The 21,197-nt window shown below is 43.3% G+C and overlaps 2 protein-coding genes and 1 long non-coding RNA gene across 7 annotated transcripts in view; 1 reads left to right on the plus strand and 2 right to left on the minus strand.

Moving 5' to 3' along the window:
• Nucleotides 1–10,947, minus strand: part of LOC118384356 (LIM homeobox transcription factor 1-beta) — a 35,519-nt gene extending 24,572 nt beyond the window's left edge. The window contains exons 1-3 of one of the 3 annotated variants that reach the window (XM_035770814.2): nucleotides 10,721–10,947; nucleotides 6,838–6,923; nucleotides 6,073–6,265 (exon numbers count right to left, since the gene is read on the minus strand). In XM_035770814.2, coding sequence (XP_035626707.2) covers nucleotides 6,073–6,265; nucleotides 6,838–6,923; nucleotides 10,721–10,764 — 323 coding nt within the window. In that variant the 5' untranslated portion in view covers nucleotides 10,765–10,947. Of the gene's footprint in view, nucleotides 1–6,072; nucleotides 6,266–6,837; nucleotides 6,924–10,501; nucleotides 10,599–10,720 lie in introns of those variants that run through there. The other 2 variants (XM_035770816.2, XM_035770815.2) reach the window with 2 other exon arrangements.
• The window catches only part of LOC118384358 (uncharacterized), a 43,744-nt gene continuing 33,412 nt past the window's right edge, over nucleotides 10,866–21,197 (plus strand). The window contains exon 1 of the long non-coding RNA XR_004825822.2: nucleotides 10,866–11,001. This is a non-coding gene — a long non-coding RNA (uncharacterized LOC118384358). The remainder of the gene's footprint in view (nucleotides 11,002–21,197) is intronic.
• Nucleotides 11,976–21,197, minus strand: part of LOC118384351 (GEM-interacting protein) — a 54,082-nt gene continuing 44,860 nt past the window's right edge. For 2 of the 3 annotated variants that reach the window (XM_035770799.2, XM_035770800.2), the window contains 3 exons: nucleotides 18,972–19,305; nucleotides 17,265–17,367; nucleotides 11,976–16,851 (listed from right to left, as the gene is read on the minus strand). In XM_035770799.2, coding sequence (XP_035626692.1) covers nucleotides 16,130–16,851; nucleotides 17,265–17,367; nucleotides 18,972–19,305 — 1,159 coding nt within the window. In that variant the 3' untranslated portion in view covers nucleotides 11,976–16,129. The remainder of the gene's footprint in view (nucleotides 16,852–17,264; nucleotides 17,368–18,971; nucleotides 19,306–21,197) is intronic. The other variant, XM_035770801.2, reaches the window with a different exon arrangement.

Below are 21,197 nucleotides of genomic sequence, written 5' to 3' on the forward strand. Positions count from 1 at the left end.
CCACCTTCTCCTCCCTCCTGAATCCTCCTCCCCCTCCTCCCTCTCTGCAGATGACTTCGTCAACCATTTTGAAAAGAAGGTCGACGACATCCGATCCTCGTTTGCTAAGTCAAACGACACCGCTGGTTCTGCTCACACTGCCCTACCCTGTGCTCTGACCTCTTTCTCCCTCTCTCTCCAGATGAAATCTCGCGTCTTGTGACGGCCGGCCGCCCAACAACCTGCCCGCTTGACCCTATCCCCTCCTCTCTTCTCCAGACCATTTCCGGAGACCTTCTCCCTTACCTCACCTCGCTCATCAACTCATCCCTGACCGCTGGCTACGTCCCTTCCGTCTTCAAGAGAGCGAGAGTTGCACCCCTTCTGAAAAAACCTACACTCGATCCCTCCGATGTCAACAACTACAGACCAGTATCCCTTCTTTCTTTTCTCTCCAAAACTCTTGAACGTGCCGTCCTTGGCCAGCTCTCCCGCTATCTCTCTCAGAATGACCTTCTTGATCCAAATCAGTCAGGTTTCAAGACTAGTCATTCAACTGAGACTGCTCTTCTCTGTATCACGGAGGCGCTCCGCACTGCTAAAGCTAACTCTCTCTCCTCTGCTCTCATCCTTCTAGACCTATCGGCTGCCTTCGATACTGTGAACCATCACATCCTCCTCTCCACCCTCTCCGAGTTGGGCATCTCCGGCGCGGCCCACGCTTGATTGCGTCCTACCTGACAGGTCGCTCCTACCAGGTGGCGTGGCGAGAATCTGTCTCCTCACCACGCGCTCTCACCACTGGTGTCCCCCAGGGCTCTGTTCTAGGCCCTCTCCTATTCTCGCTATACACCAAGTCACTTGGCTCTGTCATAACCTCACATGGTCTCTCCTATCATTGCTATGCAGACGACACACAATTAATCTTCTCCTTTCCCCTTCTGATGACCAGGTGGCGAATCGCATCTCTGCATGTCTGGCAGACATATCAGTGTGGATGACGGATCACCACCTCAAGCTGAACCTCGGCAAGACGGAGCTGCTCTTCCTCCCGGGAAGGACTGCCCGTTCCATGATCTCGCCATCACGGTTGACAACTCCATTGTGTCCTCCTCCCAGAGCGCTAAGAACCTTGGCGTGATCCTGGACAACACCCTGTCGTTCTCAACTAACATCAAGGCGGTGGCCCGTTCCTGTAGGTTCATGCTCTACAACATCCGCAGAGTACGACCCTGCCTCACACAGGAAGCGGCGCAGGTCCTAATCCAGGCACTTGTCATCTTCCGTCTGGATTACTGCAACTCGCTGTTGGCTGGGCTCCCTGCCTGTGCCATTAAACCCCTACAACTCATCCAGAACGCCGCAGCCCGTCTGGTGTTCAACCTTCCCAAGTTCTCTCACGTCACCCCGCTCCTCCGCTCTCTCCACTGGCTTCCAGTTGAAGCTCGCATCCGCTACAAGACCATGGTGCTTGCCTACGGAGCTGTGAGGGGAACGGCACCTCAGTACCTCCAGGCTCTGATCAGGCCCTACACCCAAACAAGGGCACTGCGTTCATCCACCTCTGGCCTGCTCGCCTCCCTACCACTGAGGAAGTACAGTTCCCGCTCAGCCCAGTCAAAACTGTTCGCTGCTCTGGCCCCCCAATGGTGGAACAAACTCCCTCACGACGCCAGGACAGCGGAGTCAATCACCACCTTCCGGAGACACCTGAAACCCCACCTCTTTAAGGAATACCTAGGATAGGATAAGTAATCCTTCTCACCCCCCTAAAAGATTTAGATGCACTATTGTAAAGTGGCTGTTCCACTGGATGTCATAAGGTGAATGCACCAATTTGTAAGTCGCTCTGGATAAGAGCGTCTGCTAAATGACTTAAATGTAAATGTAAATGTAAATGGGGGGGGGGTGAATAATTATGCATGCTCAAGTTCTCAGTTTGTCTTATTTCTTGTTTGTTTCACAATAAAAAACATTTTGCATCTTCAAAGTGGTAAGCATATTGTGTAAATCAAATTATACAAACCCTCAATAAATATATTTTCATTCCAGGTTGTAAGGCAACAAAATAGAAAAAATGCCAAGGGGGGGAATACTTTTGCAAGCCACTGCACACACTCTATAGAGAGAGAGTCACACACACACAGACACACACACACACACACACACACACACACACACACACACACACACACACACACACACACACACACACACACACACACACACACACATATATATATATATATATATATGTACATTTTAAACATGAACAATTTGATGTTATTTTAATGGACACATTTTTTTTAAAGTGACTTATAAATGTCCTTGTTTTTGAAAGAAAAACATTTTTTTGTCCATTAAAATAACATAAAATTGATCAGAAATACAGTGTAGACATTGTTAACGTTTTAAATGTCTATTGTAGCTGGAAACTAATTTTTATGGAATATCTACACAGGTGTACAGAGGCCCATTATCAGCAACCATCACTCCTGTGTTCCAATGGCACATTGTGTTAGCTAATCAAAGTTGATCATTTTAAAAAGCTAATTGATCATTAGAAAACCATTTTGCAATTATGTTAGCACAGCTGAAAACGGTTGTACCGATTAAAGAAGCAATAAAACAGGCCTTTTTTAGATTAGTATCTGGAGCATGCTCGTGGGTTCGATTACAGGCTCAAAATGGCCAGAAACAAAGACCTTTCTTCTGAAACTCGTCAGTGTCACGCCTTGACCTTAGATATCTCTATTTTCTATATATTTTGGTTAGGTAAGGGTATGACTAGGGTGGGTACTCTATGTTTTTGAATGTCTAGGGTTTTTGTATGTCTCGGGTTTTGTATGTCTATGTTGGCCCGATATGGTTCCCAATCAGGGACAGCTGTTTATCGTTGTCTGTGATATGGTTGATCATATTTAGGCAGGCCTTTTTCCCCACTTTCTGGTGTGGGATCTTGTCTATGTGTAGTTGCCTGTCAGCACTATATTGTATAGCTTCACGTTTCGTTTGTTATTTTGTTAGTCTGTTCGGTGTTCATTCTTTTAATAAAGAGAACGTACGCATACCACTCTGCGCCTTGGTTCACTCCTTCATTTGACGATCGTGACAGTCAGTCTATTCTTGTTCTGAGAAATGAGGGCTATTCCATGCGAGAAAGCGCCAAAACTGAAGATCTCTACAATGCTGTGTACTACTCCCTTCACAGAACAGTGCAAACGGTCTCTAACCAGAATAGAAAGAGGAGTGGGAGGCCCAGGTGCGCAACTGAGCAAGAAGACAAGTTCATTAGAGTGTCTAGTTTGAGAAACAGATGCCTCACAAGTCCTCAACTGGCAGCTTCATTAAATAGTACCCGCAAGGTCAACAATGAAGAGGCGACTCCAGGATGCTGGCCTTCTAGGCAGAGTTCCTCTGTCCAGTGTCTGTGTTCTTTTTCCCAACTTAATCTTTTATTTTTATTGGCCAGTCTGAGATATGGCTTTTTCTTTGCAACTCTTCACTACACACCCCTTGACTCTTTCAACATTTTGTTGTGTTACAGTCTACATTTAAAATGAATGATGATTAAATTTAGATGTGTCCCTGGCCTACACACAATACCCCATAATGTCAAAGGGAATTATGTTTTTAGACATTTTTACAAATGAATGAAAAACGAAAAGCTGAAATGTCTTAAGTCAATACGTTTTCAAACCCTTTGTTATGGCAAGTCTAAATAAGTTCAGGAGTAAAAATGTGCTGAACAAGTCACATAAGATACATGGACTCATTCTGTATGCAATAATAGTGTTTAACATGATTTTTGAATGACTACCTCATCTCTGTACCCCACACATACAATTATCTGCAAGGTCAATCAGCCAAGCAATGCATTTCAAACACAGATTCAATCACAAAGACCTGGGAGGTTTTCCAATACCTCGCAAAGAAGGGCACATATTGGCAGGGGATTTTTAAAAAATGCATATATTGAATATCCCTTTGAGCATGGTGAAGTTATTAAAGATACAGGCGTTTTTCCTAACTCAGTTGCCAAAGAGGAAGGAAACCGCTCAGGGATTTCACCATGAGGCTAATGATAACTTTAAAACAGATACAGAGTATAGTGGCTTTGATAGGAGAAAACTGAGGACATATCAACAACATTGTAGTTACTCCACAATATTAACCTAACTGACATAGTCAAAAGAAGGAAGCTTGTACAGGAAAAAAAAGACTCAAAAAAATGCATCCTGTTTGCAACAAGGCACTAAATTAATACCGCAAATAATGTGGAAAAGAAATTGACTTTGTGTCTTGAATACATAGCATTATGTTTGGGGAAAATCCAACACAACACATCACTGAGTACCACTCTTCACATCTTCAAGCATGTTGGTGGCTGCATCATGTTATGGGTATGCTCGTCATCGGCAAGGACTTGGCAGTTTTTTAGGATGAAAAGAAATGGAATAGAGCTAAGCAGAGGCAAAATCCTAGAGGAAAACCTGGTTCAGTCTGCTTTCCAACAGACACCAGGATATTATTTCACCTTTCAGCATGACAATAACCTAAAACACAATGCCAAATATAGTTTCTTACCATGACAGCTTTGAATGTTCCTGAGTGGCAAATCTATGGCAACACTTGGCTGTCTCGCAACAACCAATTTGACAGAGCTTGAAGAATTTCAAAAAAAATTATGTGTGAATATTGTGCAATCCAGGTGTGCAAAAGCTCTTCAAGACTTACCACAGAAAGACAGCTGTAATCGCTGCCAAAGGTGATTCTAACATGGATTGACTCAGGGGGTTGAATACTTATATAATCAAGATACAGTTGTGTGTTTTTTCATGAATGTTTCACAAATATTATAATTTTTCTTCCACCTTGACATTACAGAGTATTTTGTGGAGATCATTGACAATTAAATCCATTTTAATCCCACTTTATAACACAACAAAATGTGGGAAAAGTAATGTGTTATGATTACTTTCTGAAGGCACTGTAGTTTCAGACACTTTTAGAGGGAGTGAGACAGTGAACTCATCAACTCAACACCATTTCATATCTGTCGCACTCCAATTCCCCCTACGAACACCTCACCCAAATTACCCTGTAACGGTACACACACTCGTCTTAGTTTTCAAGTTAGGAATTATTAACATCATTTCCAAAGACGCAGCAACTGAGAGAACTTCTCTACTACTCTCTCTTACTTTCTCTTCATATCCTCTGTCTCCACTCTTATATCCCTCTTCACGTATCCTTCTGTCTCTCCTCTCCCTTCTCTCCTCCCTATCCTCTCTCCCCTCCAGCTTTCCCTCCCTTTTTTCCCCTCTCTCTCCTCCAGATGTCTGCTACAGTGGGAGAGACTGTGCGGCTGGACGTCGTCTGACACTGTTCACAACAATGATAACGACCTGCAGGCTACGTCCTTCAGCCGTCCGTCCCTGGGGATCTCACACACACATACAAACACACACACACACACCCACGCATAAGTCGAATGCACACACGACCACACACACACACACACACACACGCACACGCACACACACACACACACACACACACACACACACACACAAGCACACACAGACACACACACACAGACTGACAAACAGACCCCCAGACAGATAAAAAGTCCAAGTCATATTTATCAGAGAGGAAAGTGGAGCTATCTTAAATCCTCACTAATAGCAATTCAGTGTTTCATGTATATACCCTCCAAACATTCAGGGACTAGTGTCTGCAGGTTTTTGTTTTTTTCCCTTTCAATTAAGACCTAGGCAACCAGGTGAGGGGAGCTCTTTACTAAATGTAACCTTAATTCATCAATCAAGTTCAAGAGAGGAGCAAAAACCCGCAGACACTCAGCCCTCCATGGGATGAGTTTGACACATTTTACATCTGTTCTGTCACATATTCCATGTAGACCAGTTCCTATAAGACCCTAAATAATTTCACACGTTTGTTCTATCTCGACACCAGCACACCTGATTCAGGAGGGGCACAAGGACTAGGTGACGAAACACTGATTAAGACAATGCCAACACTAAGGTTTGTGTGTCTTTTGGGATTTTAGTAGTATTGACGTTCTCTTACTTTTCGTAGTCATGCTTGCAATAGAGCAGACGGTCTCTGCAGTAGCATGTCCCATTGAGTGCGCTCAGACACACCGCACACTTGACGCAGGTCTCGTGCCACGAGCGCTCGTTGACACGCAGCAGGAAGCGGTCGGCAATGGGCGACTCGCACCCCGCACACACCTCGCCCCCTCCGCCCCTGTGTTCTGAACCTGAGGGGAGAGGGGGACACAGGAGAAAGGGGGATACCTAGTCAGTTGCACAACTGAATGCATTCTACCGAAATATTGCTTCCACATTTAACCCAACCCATCTGAATCAGTGAGGTGCGGGGGCTGCCTTAATCGAAGTCCACATCATCGGAGGGTATAGTGTGTGTGTGTGTGTGTGTGTGTGTGTGTGTGTGTGTGTGTGTGTGTGTGTGTGTGTGTGTGTGTGTGTGTGTGTGTGTGTGTGTGTGTGTGTGTGTGTGTGTGTTCAGATCTGTAAATGTCAAGCAGGAAAATTAAATAAAGCATTTCAACATTACTTCCCAGCAAGGTCCAGGATTTTTTTACAACAAAAATAGTAATACACATGATAAATACCAATGAAAATGTATCGCATATCAAATGTATTACATATCATATCATATCATTTATAACATATAAAGTTGAGAATGTAAAAGTTTCTGTCACTATAACCTTTGAAATTTCCATGGATATTTATTTAATTATTGGACAATAATGTTAAAATCATTATATGCCAGTCAGGCTCAAGATGTCAGTCCTATTTCACTCCTCACCGAATGGCGTGGAGGCTGGAGGCTGCTGAAGACATGATTGGGTCTCCTCTGTTTTCATCCCGGCCCTCCTTCCTTCGTCGTGTTCGCTGGACGAGAAGGAGGAAAGAGAAAAGGGACAGTTACCCTCTAAATACAAGCCTACAGACAACAAGTGCATAGAAGGAAAAAATAGAGGGCAGGTTGTCGTCGACGAAAAGTGAGAAAGAGAATATACCGTAAGGGGGAAATAAAACGCATCAAAAGTCAATGAAAGAAAGACACGTAGGCTATAGGCCTGAACATGACCGTGGATATTATATTTCAGTGTCCTCTTGAAAACATATTTAATATCCAATGTATAAATGAATTACATGAACAGTCGACCTGCAATGCGCACATATTGCAACAGGAATAAAATATAATATAAATATTGCCGTGGATTGGATAAATGATTAGGAAATTAAATAAATGTGCTTACCCTAATAGACTACTCAATTCGGTGCACTCAACAGAGTTTTAAACACCTGACCCACTGCGACTGAACGTTGGAGCCGTTGGTGGTGTGTGGCCCCATTCCTGTTTATTGACTTGCATCATATGATACCCGAAGTCAGATTGGGGGTCGAACTGGAGATCTGGCTTTGGCCTAATCTTGACCAAAAACTGGTCGGGATTAAACCCCGTGACCTGCTGACGCCACACGGTCATACAAGCGGGGGGATGCAATACGTGATATTTTCAATAAAGAAAGATGATGTTGTCGAATAAAATTCGTAGAAATGTATGAAATCTATCCTAATTCCAACTAAAGCATGGGGATTCATTAATATACTTTGAATAATAATACCAATATTAATAATAATACTGTTAATAATAGAATAATACAAATAATAATAATACTAATGGTTGTGGTAGACTATATAATTGTTCCATCACGACACTTAGTCTTGGACTTCTCAGGCCTATTCCATGAACACAAACTTCATCTACATACATCGTGACATTTCAAGAATGCACGGTAATCAATAGGCCCATTGCAACATAGCGAGAACATATTTATTTATTAATTGACAATATTCCAAATCAAAGCGACCCTAAGTTTTTTTTTTTATGAATATTTTTGATTAAGAACGCCTAAATCTAATTCCAGCCGATACCCTACATTTCGAAAGGAACTAACCGTTCTGAATGACCGATTATATTTAAATACATTATTTAGGCTTGAAATGATAATTTCTCAATTATTGGGTTATCAGATAACAATTCTTAATCGAATATGGCGCTTACCGTGGGCTACTTGTTAATAAATTGACCTGATAGACTTTCAAGATGCCTTTGCTCTCATTGGAGCAATGAGGGTGTCACTGCTTCGAATAAAAATAAAAGGAATTTTAAAAAATGAAACCTGATTCATATATCAAGAAATATGAATCATAATTGATGTAGGCTATAATGTAATTTACACCGTCATTACAAATCGAAATAATTATTCGGTATATGTGATGAATTAAGGATTACAATCTCGAATAAAATAGCCTACTATAAATCAAATAATGTAGGCCTATGCATGTGCATAGACTACAGAACTGTATCCAATAACTTCACAAATATGTATTTCAATGGATTATTATCCAAATGATCACAACAGTGATTACAAGATAGGCTATAATATTAGAAAATCACATAAACCAATCAAATCTCTTGAAAAACAAATATGGAATATTATTTTGTTTTCGACCAAACTGCTATAATGGACACTATCTGTCATAGAATGTGAGTTGCCTTGCTTGTGCCAAAGGGAGAGCGTCTCTATTCGCCTATTTCCGAGAGCACATAACGGATTGCAATTTCTTGTCTATTATTCATAACTGTGTAAGGTTCATGCAGACTAATACTGTGGACCAGAACGGTATATCCTTAAACTACTATCAAATGCATGCGCCGAATACAACAGGTGCAGTAGACCTTACAGTGAAATTGCTTACTTACGAGCCCCTAACCAACAATGCAGTTTAAAAAAATACGAATAAGAATAAGAAATAAAAGTAACAAGTAATTAAAGAGCAGCAGTAAAGTAACAATAGCGAGACTGTATACAGGGGGGTACCGGTACAGAGTCAATGTGCGGGGGCACCAGTTAGTCGAGGTAATTAAGGTGATATGTACATGTAGGTAGAGTTATTAAAGTGGCTATGCATAGATGATAACAACAGAGAGTAGCAGCGGTGTAAAAATAAAAAAAAGGGGGGGCAATGCAAATAGTCTGGGTAGCCATTTGAATAGATGTTGTTGAGTAGATGCCAAGGAGTCTTATGGCTTGGGGGTGGAAGCTGTTTAGAAGCCTCTTTGACCTAGACTTGGCGCTCCGGTACCGTTTGCCGTGCGGTAGCAGAGAGAACAGTCTATGACTAGGATGGCTGGAGTCTTTGACTGGAGTCTATCCTATAAGCTTTACGTTATACCGATAATATACTGGACAAAACTGAAGGGACACCTGGTTTAGTCTCATTTTGCGCCCCCTCTAAATAAAAAGCATAGGCCAATCAAAAGCTATAGGCCCTGTGTAGTGATAGGGCTATCAAAACTTTAAAATATGTTATGTTAACACCAAAGTATGGGGAATGTGCTCGATAGGCCAACAATTTACTCAACAAGTGTTGAGTAAAGTTATAGGTAAAGGTCAGGGTCAGGTAAGGGTTATGGTTAAGGTTAGGGTAAGGTTTAATATTAGGGTTTAGGGTAGGGATGTCACAAGGATCGCGGGTAGCACTAACAATTAAAGATTGCCAGCAAATGCGGTGGATATAGGCTATGTCGTCGATTTTCTTGGAGCTATGTTATTACTGCATCATCAGCACACGTTCACAATAAAGCTAATCACCATTTGATATCATATTTCCCCATTATATTCACATAACTAGGCTACCCCTGCCTTTTTCAATTTGCGTCTCCCTGTAGCCTATATTCTCCACAACATGTTGATATAAACATGTGTAGGCTTGAGTTAGACACATATTTGTTTGTTTGGGATAAATAGTCTATTTCTTTATAGGCTAATACCACCCCACATTTCAGCAACTCATTGAAGAGACATGCCTATATTGACATTTCGCACAACCGAGGTTGTGGCTATTATCAAATGAAATTAAATATCAAACTCGATGAGGAGCGAGACTCAATCATCATCATCATCATCATCATCATCATCATACAAGTAGACATGGGAAATGCCAGCGGTTTTCAAATCCCTCAACCGGGACCACCTGATGTTCCACAATTGTGTTGTAGCCCTGAACTAGCTTACCGAATCAACGCCTTGATAATTAGTTGACAAGCTGAATCAGTTGTGCTAGCTCTTGAATAGTTGCAATTTTGGAACCGGCTGGGGTCCCTGATGAGAGCTTTGAAACCCCCCGAGATAGGCTATAATAATTTCAAAATATCGATAAGGACTAAAGGTTTGCTATGGACCGCAAGCCTATGATAAGACAGAAAATGTATATCGGCAACCTTACCATTCAACAAAAGATTAAAGTCAAATGTTACTAAACTATTTAGGTATTTAAAAGTAGGCTATGTTAAAGTTGATAGGCCTACAAATATGAAATGATGTGGGCTAGTCAAATAGCAGATTAGGCTACAGGCAATATGCAACACATAACCCACACTTGGATACAAGTCAAACCTTTGGTGGAATTCCCATGAGCCTCAAATAATACCATCAAGAAACCGATGTAGGATCACTCCTATTTCCAAGGAAGAACAAGACACGTAAAGGGGGTGGCCTGGTTAAATGTGATGGAAAATGTAACACTTTATATTGGCAACATATCTGCAAATTGAGGTTGGCAAAGCACCGACAACCTGTCGACGCGTTCTGGATGTTGGCGGCGGACGCACATACCTTGAGGTGAAACACACTCCTTCCGAAACCTCTATCGGTAGCATTAAAATAACATAAGACTAGTCGGTCCGTGGATGTGCACGCGTCGTATAGTCCTATTTCAAACTCCAGACAGTGAATAGCAGCAAAATAGCTTCATGTTAAGGCAAACTATTATTTTGTGCTCTCTTTTCTCCCCGTCGCTCTGAAGCGGACTGTGCGCCCGGAGTTCGGTGTGCATAAAACGATGGAGGGAGTGGAAGGAGGGGAGGGGGGCAGGAGAAACGGTGACGGTTCTTAAGGTGAGGGGGTGTATGACGTAGTGATAATGTGCTGTGCTGGAATAAGGTGTTTGCATTTGGTGGAGATGGAGACTGGATAATAAGGAATCACCATTGGGTGATGAATGTTGTTCTTTTTAGATAATTTGATTGTTTTAACAAAACCATCAGGCATTAGCATTGACAATAAAATTACTTTCAAAAAAATTCACAGTAGAAAAAAGTAAGCCATTGACCATCAACGCCCAGTTTACACATCATCTTATGAAAGTGTGCTGCTGCATTATAGGAACTTTTATGAGATTTGTATGTATTTATTTCAAACCTTATCCTCCTTGGCTATACCCGTATTCTCAACTGTTGAGATGACATCGAACTATTTTGATAGTTAGGCCTATTGAACAATGACTAGGCCACGGTTTCACAAACTTGGTCATCGGGACCCCTGCACAGCTAATTCAAATAATCAACTAATCAACTAATCGTCAAGCTAGTGTTAAGGCAAAAAAAAAAAAAAACGTGCACCCCTCGGGGTCCCGAGGACCGAGTTTGGGAACCACTGGACTAGGCCCTACTGTATGCATGACCAACCTACATGTTTAAAGTGAAAGGGTTTGATGGATTATGTGTGGATGAGACAAAACATGCACCTAACTAAACAATTAGAAACAAATGTTGTCCTACTTGCTAGAAATAATAAGCGTTTGGTTTAACGTTTGCCCCCGTTTGTAAAACAAAAACAAAAAACCAAACACTTTTCATGCGGTGAATTCTACTGCCACCGTGTGGCAAGAGAGGTGGAGGCGAGATGCCTACAGCCAGCCTACTGTTCTTACATGATGGTAAAGTCAGTCACCAGCAATTCTATGAAATGCATTCGTACAAAGTCCATACAGCAATTAATCTGACTGGAATTCATATCAAATGGATCCAAATATGGAAACAGTTGTAGTTAGAAGTTAAAATGGAACATGGAATACAAGGGAAGCTCAATGTAAGTACATCTTTATATAATAATATGTGTTTATTAATAGAAATCTTACAGCATTCCGATGAGCTTCCTATAAAACCCTAATAGAAAAATCGCACATGTATCGACCGTTTGCTTACAGTGGAAGTCTTGGCATTCACGTTATTAAGGGAATAGCGAACAGTGCAGGAAACACTCGTGTCAGAACTGGAGGGGGACTTTTTACAGAATTCGTCAAGAGGATAAGGTTATAGTAAAGACAGCGATGTATTGTCCAGCCCTGTGACCGTAAGTGGGCAGTCTTATCTAGCCTTCGTCTTTGTGTGCGCTGCTGCATAGAGCATACTTTCCCCCCAGAAACTCTAACTCTATCCAAATATTCAGAGCAGTTCATAGTTACAGTTACAAATATTTCAGAGCAGTCCAGATTAACTTTACAAAAAAATGACCCCCCCATAGAAACTAGTTCGCCTGAACTCAGGAGAGAGTGTGCTTCCTCGCTAAAGGGGTTACAGTGGAAATATGTTCTAAACGGAACCCTAGTTCCAAATCCTTACCGTCCCTCACTGGTCAACAGTAGTGTACTACTGGGAATAGAGTGCCATTTGGGATGAAACACGTGGACTTCTCCTTAAAGAGGTTATTACAGTGCTTCTCCTGCTATATTTAGGTTAATGGAGTCCCTTCTATACCAGAGCTGGCTATTGGTTTCCGGCCCAATCCTGGCTTGTTAGAGATATAGTGTGTATTCATTAGTGCACACCGTACAGTAGCAAAACGTTTCACAATGGAAACATGTGTCGGTATTACTTTATAATAAATCCATGTAATAGAGCATTTATAATGGATTAGTAAAATAGCTCATGCATCATTTATTAGTCATTACTCATTCATACAATTTTAATATAGGTCCGTATAAACCATTGTCTAATCATTAGTTAAGTATTTTTGCGTGGCGTGATCTAAAGTGTGGGCTATTTATACTTTATAAACGCTTTGAGTGACCAGTGTAATTTCTCATTAAAAGATGGACATGCCATTCATTGGTAGACATTCTAGCAGTACCTGCTGCAGGTCTCAAAATGGCCCCTAGAACATATCAATGGTTAAACAAACAATAAGCACACAATACAGATGATTTTTTAAATATATTGAACATTTTATTCCGAAACAGTCACACTGTTGTAATAATAGTGCGATATGTAACTTCAGACACATTCTATGCTGACTAGAACAACGTTTTTTCGTCTGAAAATGCTATCATTAGCGTTTCTTGGCAGTGACATTTATACCAAAACCAACGCGTGGAGCAGTCAGTCAATATACAGCTTGCGAGGTAGGGAAACAAATATCTGAATTCATAATTTAGCTGAACTATCCCATTATGTTTAAAGAGTGACTACATTTTAAAGGCCCAGTAAAAGTGTCGCCAAAAAAACAAAGCCGTTTGAAAATAGTGTGTGGTTAAAAGACTGGAAGGATTTAAAAGTTCTACATGTCACATTTCTATCTGCAAATCATACATGGAACATATCTACCTCAATCACATAGGCCTATCAGTAGTCATGAATGAATAAGAGAGAACAACCGATCTGGCCAGCTGTTGTGTGTAGGCTACATCTCCCAGTTGTATGACTGGTTTGCGTTTGTGAGGTTGACAAGATTAGCAAAACATTCACGTTACAATAGAGGGCTGCATTCCTGTGCGATACAGGGTGGAGTGAGCTGGGCCACATAAGCATAAAAGAACATTGCGGGACTGCAGTTGGGTTCGGGACCAGTTCTTACAGTAGCGGGTGGGAGTCGGACAGAAAGCCAGCAGCGGTATGAAAAACTGCTGGTGTGGGCGAGAGCGGGTGCAGGCAGGAGCTGGATGAATAAATCAGTCTGGTGCAGACCTCTACATTACACCTCTTCCTACAACAGTTTTCGTGAATAAAATGTTTGATATATTTCCTTAATTTAAAGGCCCACTCCAGTCAAACACTAGATTTTCACGTGTTTTATATATATTTCCACAATATGAGATTGGAATAATTCAGTGAAATTGTGAAAATTATGACAATGCCCTTTTAGTATAAGAGCTTCCAAAATTCTCTGCCAATATCAGCTAGTTTTTATGTTTTCCCCTCCCCACTCAGACCATGAGCAAAATTCTTGCTTGAGAAATTGCTGATTGCTAAGAATCTCCTTGACCATTTGAATTGAAAACAATCACAGTGAGGTACTTAATTGTTACCCAGAAATTATTTGATATTGAGATGAAAAAGTCTGTATTGACCCCTTTAAACATCCTGTGTTGTGTACTTGTTCTTTTACCATTGACACTGTATGTTTCAGACCTTAATTAAGGAGCATCAGGTACAGCTGGACCGTCTGACTACCAATGGCATGTCCATCTTTTTGTGAGAAATTACACTGGTCAGTCAGAACATTTATAAAGTACTTCTAAAGTGTAAATTGCACACCATTTACACGAGGGCCACGCAAAACGACGTAACTAATGATTCTTCAAATGGCTTCAATGACCTATATTAAACATCTTATGAATGGAGAATTGATTAAGAAAAAAAAATGAATAAACTATTTACTAATCCATTACAAATGCTTTATTACGTGGAGTTGCTATAAAGTGCTACCAGAGTTTCTATTGGACATATTCAGGTAGGTCCCTCCCCATTTGGTTCAGTTTGGTTTCTATTGAAGACACACACGGTGTAGTGTGTGCATGACTGGAATTGTCACGGAAGTCCTGACGATAGCATTACAACGGATGTTGATGCAAATTATACATACAGTATAGGGCTTCATTATTTAAAGTCTAGATTTGGCTATGTGTGTCTGTGTATATAGACAGTGCGTATGGACAGTGTGTGAGTAGGCCCTTTGGTGAGCTTTTCATTTATATATATCTACGTGCATAACTGTGATGAGTTACAGTACCAGTCAAAAGTTGACACAAGTACTCATTCCAGGGTTTTTCTTTATTTTTGACTATTTTCTACATTGTAGAATAATAGTGAAGACACCATCACCTCCACCTCCATGCTTCACTGTGGGAACCACACATGCGGAGATCATCCGTTCACCTATTCTGCATCTCACAAAGACACAGCAGTTGGAAACAAATATCTCAAATTTGGACTAATCAGACCAAAGGACAGATTCACACTGGTCTAATGTCCATTGCTTGTATTTCTTGGCACAAGCAAGTCTCTTTTTCTTATTGGTGTCCTTTAGTAGTGGTTTCTATTTCAGCAATTCGACCATGAAGGCCTGATTCATGCAGTCTCCTCTGAACAGTTGATGTTGAGATGTGTCTGTTACTTGAACTCTGTGAAGTATTTTTTGGGGCTGCAATCAGAGGTGCAGTGAACTCTAATGAATTTATCCTTTGCAGCAGAGGTAACTCCGAGTCTTCCTTTCCTGTGGCGGTCTACACGACTTTTGCGACTGCACTTGAAAAAAACTTTAAAAGTTCTTGAAATGTTTCGAATTGACTGACCTTCATGTCTTAAAGTATGTGTAATGGACGGTCGTTTCTCTTTGCTTATTTGAGCTGTTCTTGCCATAATATGGTCTTTTACCAAATAGGGCTATCTTCTGTATACCACCCCTTCCTTGCCAACTGATTGGCTCAAACGCATTAAGAAGGAAAGAAATTCCACAAATTAACTTTTAACAAGGCACACCTGTTAATTTAAATGCATTACAGGTGCATTCCTCATGAAACTGGTTGAGTGAACTCCAAGAGTGTGCAAAGCTGTCATCAAGGCAAAGGGTGGATACTTCGCGGAATTTCAAATATAAAATCTATTTAGATTTGTTTAACCGTTTTTTGGTTACTACATGATTCTACATGTGTTATTTCATAGTTTTGATGTCTTCACTATTATTCTACAATGTAGAAAATAGTAGAAATAAAGAAAAACCCTTGAATGAGTAGGTATGTTAGTATGTTCTGTATTTATGAGTATTCTCGAGTAATCATAAGTGTATGTCATTTTTCACTGTATTTGTAAAAAACACTTGACGTGACACAATACAATTCATCCCTTCTATGGGTTTAACCATAGAAATAGAATCCTGTCAGTCTATGGAACGTTGACTTGAATGGCTAATGTCCATTCTCAAATGTGATTCTAATTCTATGGTTCCAAGTTCCAACCTTCCTCCTCCTCAGACAAAGTGTTGCTGAAGTCCTGAGTGGCTACGTCTGAGCTTCAGCCCTGACAAGATCTTCCGGGCCGGGCCACTCAGACCCTCCTCTCCGCTCAGTCTCCGCCTCTCACCCACCCACCCCTGCCTGTTATTGGACTGGTTCACGTTCAGCTGAGACAATGTGGCAGACCAACTCCTAAGCCCCGCCTCCTGAGCACCGGTGCTTGGCGTCGGATTGGCTCCTGCCGCTACTGCTGTTGTTTCAGCTACTGATGCTTCTACTACCACTGTCCTTGCCCGCAGCCTGCCCTGTGGAACCTCATATGGGCGTGTCTTCTCTCTTTCCGTCTGGCTCTCTGGGGCGTGGCCTCCAGCCTGGCTGAGCAGGTGGTAGGCGGTTGTCTCGGGGGGAAGCTCCAATCGAAGGCTTCTCCTTCTCTGGCTAACAGGTTCAGGTTCTGGGGAGGGGCTACGGCTGCTGTCTGCGCTCCTTAGTTGGTTTCTCTTCCTCTCCTCCTCTTCATCCTCCTCCTCATCCTCCTCTTCCCCGAGCAGCCCAGCCCTGGTAGTGCCCGCAGAGCGGCGGAGACCCGGGGTGGGCTGGCGCTGGTATTTGACAGGCTGCCTGTTGAAGTGGCTCCGTGGCTGGGTCCCCACGGAGGGAGAGTCAGCTGGCTCTGGACCCCCTACCAGATCACCCAGAGCAGCAGCCTCTGTTGATGCCCCCCTCACAGCCACGACTGGGGAAGCAAGGGGGAGGAAAGGAAGGAGAGGGGGGAGGATATGCGACAACAAGACAAGCCAGAGAAACACAGATTAACCACTGTACTTCACCTTTAGCTTAGCAAAGTAAATACTCTGTCTCTTTCTATCATAACATGTTGTGTGAGTTTAGGGCTAGCTTTTGAGAGGCTGTTGAATATTGGCAAAAGAAAGAAGAAAATGCCTACAATGAAGTCAGCAGAGGGCGCTATAACATGACAAAAACAGTGCGCAGCGAGCAGACAAACGATCTGATGTGCAGCAGAGAAAGGTTCTGTAAGGAAATGACAGATCAGATAAGAACAGCAAAGTCCTCTAGCCCACCTGTGTACCTACAATACCCATTAATCCAACCAACCATTCCTCTGATACTACAGTACATCCCGCCTACCTGCTCTCTCACTGGCTTCAGGGCTGAGCTGGTCCACTGCCTCATTGGACGACGACTTGTCAGATATATAACCCTCGCTCGAGTCTCTCTTGATTGTACGAGTCTGTTGAAATGACACAAACTCTGAGTTTTGGAGAATAGATACCAGATTTTTGGGGTAGGAAGTGTTGGGAATGGAACACTGTAGCGAGATAAATACTATATTTCTAGGTCTAGAAAGTGAACCCCAGTGGGTTACAGAGAGATTGCCAGGTAAATTGTGGATGTTGATTAGCCTATACATATAACATGGATAAAAAATATAAAAAACTTATTGGAGAAAATCAAGTTGCCTGGTCACTTGTTCTCCTAGTTCTGTTTTTCAGGTAAAAAAATAAGCAAAGGGCAGGGCACTAACCTTCTCTTCCACCCCCCACACCCTCCCAGTATTTCCCAGTGGTCAGTGTTGTGTATTTAGTGGCCAAGAATGCCCATGCTAGGGCTGTGTCTCAATAACTTTAACTTGCTTCCTCATGTCCTTTCCTACCCATGAATCCTGCAGTTTACACATTATCCAGTCCTTTGGCCTATCAGTGGTAACGAAGGAGAGAAGAAAGGAAAGGAAGTCATTTGACAATATAGGAAGGAGAACAGGAATAATTTGACACTCATTTACTATATTTCACAGAAGAAGCCATTGGACAGTATTGAGATCCAGCCGGGGTAGATCTGGTCAGGAAAGGAAGGGTCAGATCAGAGTCCAGTCAGAGGTAGCATAGACACACAGAGACACACACACACACACCACAATGTTGCATTGTGTTAAGCCTCACAAAAAAAGCACATAATCCCTTCCGGGTTGGCCACAGCATGGTGAGCCAGGAGCATTAAAGGGGCAATCTGGGATTAATACATCTGTTTTGGGATTTTTTATTTGAATTAATGATATAGCCATTGACTCTTGAATAATATTCCTTATAAGTGTCTCGTTAGTTACATTTCTTCAACCCCGTCCCTCAGCTGTTTACCAAAAAAAGTGACTGGAGTGACCTCTTGTTGTTGTTTGAATCCCAGATTACCCCTTTGACACAACAACAGGTAACAGAAGCAACAGGAAAGAAAGCAGCTCAAGGCAGCAGGCTGAGGCTGAAATCCGTGAACCCTGGCTTTGAGGCAGACTTGGGTTCAAATACTATTTGAAATCTGTCAAATACTTTGAGTAGTTGCTCTAGCCTTCCTGGGGTGCCAGATGGGCTGGGTTTACAGTTTGGTGACTATTCCATTGGAACTATTGCGCCGCGTAGTAGCCCGGCGAAAGTATTTGAAATCATTTCTAATAGTATTTTAACCCAGGTCTGACTGTAGGGCATCATGAGCCGTCTCAGTGTTACTTAGACTTAGAGGACCAATCACTGGCTGACTAACCTACAGCTGCCAGATATGTGATCAAGAGGCCTCAGATTCAAAATTAAGTGTTTGATTGAGGTTAACATTGCCCTCCTATTCAAACCATTTAAAAAACATCGGAGAAAATCTGTATTTAAATGTACTTCAGTATAGTGGGTCTATGAAAAGTATTTGAAAAGTATATATTTATCTATCAGCTGAGGGTTAACCCATCTGTTGACCAGACCTGGGTTCAAATGGTATGTTTGGATTCAAACACTTAAGCTGCACTTGATTGAGCTTGTCTGACACGATGGAATCCCCCCTCAGTGTGTCCCTTACCTCTAGGGAACGGGGGCGTTCTTTGGACGAGGCTCCTCTAGTGGGGGGGTCCTGGGACCCAGGGTCAACCCCAGTAACAGTCTTCTTGCCCCCCCCTGAACACATCGCCCGGGGAGGGGTGTCAGGGAGGGGGGTGGTGGGGGCGGGAGGTGGAGCATCAAAGATGTGTTGGTGGTGTGTGATGAGAAACTCCACCAGTAGGGCTTGGTAGGTGGTCTCCAGTAGGGCCACCATGGACACGTCTACAGACACCAGCGGGCGCAGCAGGGTCGGACCAAACACGATGCCCAGGTTACTGGGAGACATCTTGTTCTCCTCGTAGTTCTCTGATACTCTGTGGAGAGAGAGAGAGAGAATGTGAAATCAGTGAAGAAGAGAGAGGATAGAGTATGGCCAAAAAAATGCAATCTGGAGGGCCCAGCACCCCTCATATGACCATGTGACCGACCGCTCTGCTGCACGCCACAATAATCTGTTTACCCAGTGAGCTGAAGCCGAGGCATAACTTTGAGGAGCTAACACAAGTCTATGAGCATGGTTCACTGAGACATCTCCACAACAACCAGGTTTGCTAATTGTGCCGCAGTGTGCAGTAGTATCTGTGTAGGTGACGCATCATGTGCCGCAGTGTGCAGTAGTATCTGTGTAGGTGACGCATCATGTGCCGCAGTGCGTAGTAGTATCTGTGTAGGTGACGCATCATGTACCGCAGTGCGCAGTAGTATCTGTGTAGGTGACGCATCATGTGCCGCAGTGCGCAGTAGTATCTGTGTAGGTGACGCATCATGTGCCGCAGTGTGCGGTAGTATCTGTGTAGGTGACGCATCATGTGCCGCAGTGTGCGGTAGTATCTGTGTAGGTGACGCATCATGTGCCGCAGTGTGCGGTAGTATCTGTGTAGGTGACGCATCATGTGCCGCAGTGTGCAGTAGTATCTGTGTAGGTGACGCATCATGTGCCGCAGTGTGCAGTAGTATCTGTGTAGGTGACGCATCATGTGCCGCAGTGTGCAGTAGTATCTGTGTAGGTGACGCATCATGTGCCGCAGTGCGCAGTAGTATCTGTGTAGGTGACGCATCATGTGCCGCAGTGTGCAGTAGTATCTGTGTAGGTGACGCATCAGGTGCCGCAGTGTGCAGTAGTATCTGTGTAGGTGACACATCATGTGCCGCAGTGCGCGGTAGTATCTGTGTAGGTGACGCATCATGTGCCGCAGTGCGTAGTAGTATCTGTGTAGGTGACGCATCATGTGCCGCAGTGTGCAGTAGTATCTGTGTAGGTGACGCATCATGTGCCGCAGTGCGCAGTAGTATCTGTGTAGGTGACGCATCATGTGCCGCAGTGCGCAGTAGTATCTGTGTAGGTGACGCATCATGTGCCGCAGTGCGCAGTAGTATCTGTGTAGGTGACGCATCATGTGCCGCAGTGCGCAGTAGTATCTGTGTAGGTGACGCATCATGTGCCGCAGTGCGCAGTAGTATCTGTGTAGGTGACGCATCATGTGCCGCAGTGCGCAGTAGTATCTGTGTAGGTGACGCATCATGTGCCGCAGTGCGCGGTAGTATCTGTGTAGGTGACGCATCATGTGCCGCAGTGCGCGGTAGTATCTGTGTAGGTGATGCATCATGTGCCGCAGTGTGCGGTAGTATCTGTGTAGGTGACGCATCATGTGCCGCAGTGCGCGGTAGTATCTGTGTAGGTGACGCATCATGTGCCGCAGTGTGCGGTAGTATCTGTGTAGGTGACGCATCATGTGCCGCAGTGTGCAGTAGTATCTGTGTAGGTGACGCATCATGTGCCGCAGTGCGCAGTAGTATCTGTGTAGGTGACGCATCATGTGCCGCAGTGTGCAGTAGTATCTGTGTAGGTGACGCATCATGTGCCGCAGTGTGCAGTAGTATCTGTGTAGGTGACGCATCATGTGCCGCAGTGTGCAGTAGTATCTGTGTAGGTGACGCATCATGTGCCGCAGTGTGCAGTAGTATCTGTGTAGGTGACGCATCATGTGCCGCAGTGCGCGGTAGTATCTGTGTAGGTGACGCATCATGTGCCGCAGTGTGCAGTAGTATCTGTGTAGGTGACGCATCATGTGCCGCAGTGTGCAGTAGTATCTGTGTAGGTGACGCATCATGTGCCGCAGTGCGCGGTAGTATCTGTGTAGGTGACGCATCATGTGCCGCAGTGTGCAGTAGTATCTGTGTAGGTGACGCATCATGTGCCGCAGTG

The sequence above is a fragment of the Oncorhynchus keta genome, chromosome 5, assembly GCF_023373465.1.
Source record: "Oncorhynchus keta strain PuntledgeMale-10-30-2019 chromosome 5, Oket_V2, whole genome shotgun sequence".
NCBI lineage: Eukaryota > Metazoa > Chordata > Actinopteri > Salmoniformes > Salmonidae > Oncorhynchus > Oncorhynchus keta.